This window comes from Convolutriloba macropyga, chromosome 11, assembly GCF_964194025.1.
Source record: "Convolutriloba macropyga chromosome 11, txConMacr16.3, whole genome shotgun sequence".
Classification (NCBI taxonomy): Eukaryota; Metazoa; Xenacoelomorpha; order Acoela; family Convolutidae; genus Convolutriloba; species Convolutriloba macropyga.
In genome coordinates this window covers 16,227,329-16,232,328 of record NC_134478.1, presented here as the reverse complement: position 1 = coordinate 16,232,328, position 5,000 = coordinate 16,227,329, and the positions used below count along the sequence as shown (strand labels likewise).

General features: G+C 33.7%; 1 protein-coding gene across 1 annotated transcript in view; it reads left to right on the top strand.

The window, feature by feature from the left end:
- Positions 1-5,000, top strand: part of LOC142349051 (uncharacterized) — a 46,496-nt gene that overhangs the window by 19,641 nt on the left and 21,855 nt on the right. The window contains exon 5 of the mRNA XM_075400464.1: positions 1,682-1,730. Coding sequence (XP_075256579.1) covers positions 1,682-1,730 — 49 coding nt within the window. The remainder of the gene's footprint in view (positions 1-1,681; positions 1,731-5,000) is intronic.

Below are 5,000 nucleotides of genomic sequence, written 5' to 3'. Positions count from 1 at the left end.
ATGGACAAAAAATTAAAGAAAAAACGGAAGTAAAATATCTTGGGGTTACTATTTATAAAAAACTCACCTTTCAATCCGAGGTAAAAAATATTTTACGAAGTATGGCAGAAGGCATAAAATCAACCTTACATTACGAAACTGCGTTACTGAAAGCTTCAAAAAAAGCTGATTAACTCTCTTGTTATAAGTCACCTGGAATATCCAGCAGTACATCCGTGCTCATTATCTCAGAATCATATAAAAACTCTCGAAAAACAATTAAAATGGGCAGTCAAAGCTTGCTACAATCGTAAGAAGTTCAATTCATCTCACGATCTTAAACTGAATAATAACATATTACCTGCTCGAAAAACAATTAAACTGGGCAGTCAAAGCTTGCTACAATCGTAAGAATTTCGATTAATCTCACGATTTTAAACCGATTAATAACATATTACCTGGTTGAATGATAATATAATATATGGTTGCACTATACACCAGACAAATTTTTAATTACCAAAAACATGGATTTAAAATTATTCATGGCATTCCATTACCAACGGCGAACCTTTATTTTCATAATCGGACTAAAAAATTATTAATTGAAATCATTGCTACACCTAAATACATTAAACAGAGGGTAATCAACAGTGGTGTAAGATATCATAATGAAATTTTGAGGGCGAATTAAACCTTTTGAAAATCTTCTGTAACTGCCAAAAAATATACAGAGCTCACTTTTTAGAAAAATCACGAAAAGACCCAGGCCAAAATCAGTTTGGCCGATTAACGTGGCGTGAATACAAATTTAGTTCATGATGTGTGCTGCTCATACCTATGTATATATTAATCTATCTATTTGTCTTCCATTTCAATTATTCGGTGTTCACATTTCAAAAATAACTTTTTCTGTTTATTTACTAATTACATACACTACCTGCATGAAGTATTTTAAATATCATTTCTCGAATTTACGTGTTCTTTTTTTCTTTTTTTAACAAGTAGACTATTTATGTAGCCAGGTGGTCAAGATTAGAAGTCAAAAACAATATTTATATCTGTGAAAGTAAAGTTTTACCTCTTTTATCTGTGAAAAAACCGCAGTAACTAGTCCCATGAACACTTTAAGTAAAACAACTCGACCATGGAATCTTGAATTTTACCTCTTCTGTAAAAGATATCGACTAGGGGAAGGTTCGGAGCGGGGTCAGGATCTTAGTGCCGTATTTCACTACTAAATCATGAAATTTTTTTCTGAGTTGCACTATGATCAGAGGTCTCGTCATGGCATATCATAAACACTTCATGATAAAACTCAGAGTAAAATTTTGAGCTCAGTATGAACATAATGAACTTCAGTTCAGGGTATACAATGAACATTGAAGATTTTGTTTTCCTTTTTTGCGCTGAATATTCTGCAAACCTAGACTATAAGGCCATTTTGCGCTCGTTAAATTTCCATATATGACTAATAAGAAAAGAAGATCACAGTTTGGTTTCGAGAGCACAAAATTGTTATTCCCCCCATCTTTGTGTTCATATAAATAATGGCCGGTATATTGACCTTTGAAGAGACCGTGACTGAGCCAATAAAGATGCTTTTTCTCGAACTTAGATATGTAATCAATGACCACCGTATTGTTGTAAATTCAAGTTGTTGAGTCATATTTTAAGGGTAGGATCTCGACTACATCTCGACTAGTTGGGGAATGGAAGCGGGAGGAAGCGGCAGCCACGAAGCTTCTTCCAAGGTTTGCCTTTTATTTACATTTTCTTTTCTTTGCTGATTTGAAGCTGAAGGTGTGTGGTTCACACGCCAATGATTGAGAGATCAATCCCCTGCCTCCGTGAATCTGTCTGTGTGAGGATGAGCTCTTACTTAACCATAGCTTCAGGTTGACCATAGCCTGACCAATGTTGGCTGCAATGATGGAACCACGTGAAAGTTTCAGACGCAAAAAAAGTGGCTATAGTCACCAAAAAAGAGCAATGCTGCTCATGAAAAGATCAGTCTGAAATGTGGGGAATAATAAGAAAAAGGGCAGCTGAAAACAGGCTACTGTAGGCCTAATGCTGTTCCGCTGCGATTACGCAGAAACCACAATTATGAATTATTATTAATATTATTAAACCTTTTATTGAGAAAAGCTAGGTCGTGACAACTTGATGCTTGTATGAAAAAGCTAGGTAAAACGCAGAAGAGGACGATTGTGTAGTAGCTCAATTGTTCTGCTGTATGACAAAGCAGCGTGTGGACGTGCAAAAACCTAGCTGAAAATCTAGCCATGAGAAAAAAAAATCAGTTTAACTGGAACATAGGCATCGTATTGCCAGGGTCTACTCCAACCACGGTTCTTTTAAGCCCTCATATTTTAGCGCTATATCATTTCACCACTATTTCATTTTACCCCACAATCTTTTCAACCCCAGAACCCTTTTCCAAATCCTACATTCTAGGGTTTTTGTGTTACCCGGGTCGAGGTTTTTGGGTAATTTTTGTAAGAAATGCGCTGATTGCGGTGAATTGTTGTAAGAAATGCGGTGATTGCGGTGAAGTCGGTGAAAATAAATAATTCACCGCGATTCACCGCATTCACCGCAAAAAGATTTAAGAAATACGCGGTGAAAATTTTTTTACCGCATTTCACCGCATTTCTTACGAAAATTCACCGCCAAACCTCGACCCGGGTAATGGCAAAAATTTAACCAAACCCGGGTCATCGATCTTTCAACCAAACCCGGGTCATACAACTTTCTTGGATTTCGTTCTAGGTCATATATGACTCTTAGTGATTAGTATGAAATCAAAGAAATTTCAACCCGGGAAACATCACGCGTTCCCAATTTTCATCATCAATTGTATCAACCGAATTAAAATCGGAGTTCAAAGATAGAGGGGTCAAGCAATCGGGGTTAAATGATAGGGGGTTAAGCGATAAGGGGAGAAAAATTGGGAAAACTAACCAGATTGGTGGGTGAAACTGTCAGCACTCTTTGATGAAATGAGCTCACCCACATTCGGAACAATTTTCGCGTTACAGCACATTTTACCCAATATCAGACATAGATCATCAATACCTACTCAATCAATACTTCTCCAAAATCTGAAAGTCGAAACGTTCAGCTTCTCTCGCACAAATTTGGCAAAAAAAACTTTTTAATAAAATCATTACTATTTATCTTATATTTTCTAATAGTTCTCCGGCTTTCAGCCATATTAATGTTCATTAAAAAAATTCCTCAGCTTAATCATATACAGTTTTTTTGAATTAGTTTGAATTTTTGGGGAAGTAGAATTGTGTATTTTATCTATAAAATCGGAACTTTAGAAATAATAGCAAAATTTTTTTGCAGCTCTGAGAGACATTATCTCAGATATTGATCTCCTTAACTAATTACTGAAGTAGATTATTGAAACATTCATATTTGTTTTGAATAATATGTGCATTAGTTGAAAGAAAATGTAACTGCTTTTGAGAATGCGCAACGCTTCATCTAGTGTCAACAATTTTGTTTTTATCAAACGGCCAATGATTTTATAGATGTCCTAATGATTCATTATAATAAAAATGCGCGTAACTAACAGCCGTTTGAGCAAAATTAATTTCTCGACGTCTGTACCGGGTAAATTGTCGCATAATCTGAAAAAAAATTGTGCTTGAGTTGTTTTGGAAGGCCAAAATTAACAACAATTTTTCGTTAATTTCCTGAAAAGAGAAAAATTTGAGGAAAAAAAAATAAAATAAAACTTATTTTTTGAAGCACTCAGCTCATTTTAAAACACTTTTGGATTTTTGCGGGCATGAATTATCTTTTCGGAACTAAAATGTTGTACAGATTATCATAGTGGAAAAAATTACTAGGTTTTTGATTTCATCTATATTTAGATGCTTACGAATGGAACTTCATCAACAGTTGAAAAGTTTTCAAAAATAATTACGAATTTAACCAAAATTAAAGAACATCCAACTTCAAAGAAATAATTTCCAACTGCTCAATGACATTCGAACTATTCTCATTGTTGATTCCTCTAATATATCAAAAATCTTGATTGGTGCTATTGTTTTCAAAGAGAGCCACACAATGCAGTTTCTAGTATAGTTTTGATTTATTAAGCGATTCTGCTATCTGAATTGCATTTTTTTTTTCATGATTTACCGTTGTCAATTAAATCAAGTCATGAAAACAGTATGTATGTTCCTGTCTAAGTTCCATGGGGAAAAGATTCAAGGATACTTCAAATGGTTTTTGTAGCTATTGGCAACAAAATGTATTACATTTTGTTCGGACATCATCTCAAATTGATAAACTTGTTGCTATGTACCCTCCGATACAAGCTGTTGCTTCGCAAGGCGTCATACCAAGTCGTGATAATATATTTATCATGGGTTTCAATATTATTCTTTTGTTTTTAGGTACAAGTTTCATTGGATTTATAGAATTATCTGAACTGAAGTTTGCTCTTTGAAAAAAAGAAGATTTTTTCTAAGCCGATGTATTGGTTCCTTTTGTAAACTATTGTCTCTTTTACACTTTTTTTGTTTCAGAATTCTTATCAATTTGACTCTTTGCGTTAAATATTTGCGATATTACTTGGCTTGCTTCTTAGAGCTTCTTAGATTTTACAAAAATCTTTTTTGGCATTTTTCCAAAAATTCTTTTTGAGAACATGACAACTTAGCATTGCATTTCAATTGAATGAAAAAAAAGTGTATGGCAACAATAGATTAAAAAACAGCTGCAAATGAAAAGCTTTTTTACTTTGACCGAAAATCAAGAACTGTGTGTCAGAAGAATATCATGATGGAGAATATCAAGAAGAATATCAAGAATATCATCTCAGAGCTATATTTAACATCAAAAAAACAAATTAACAAAAAACCAATTTTTTTGAAAAAAAAAACTCGTAAATAAGGCAAACAAAACATCTATTCTCCTTTTGAACAAAATACAACTCTTTCAAATCTATTTTTATTCATTTTTAAATTTTGAGTGAATAACAATACATATGAGACGACACC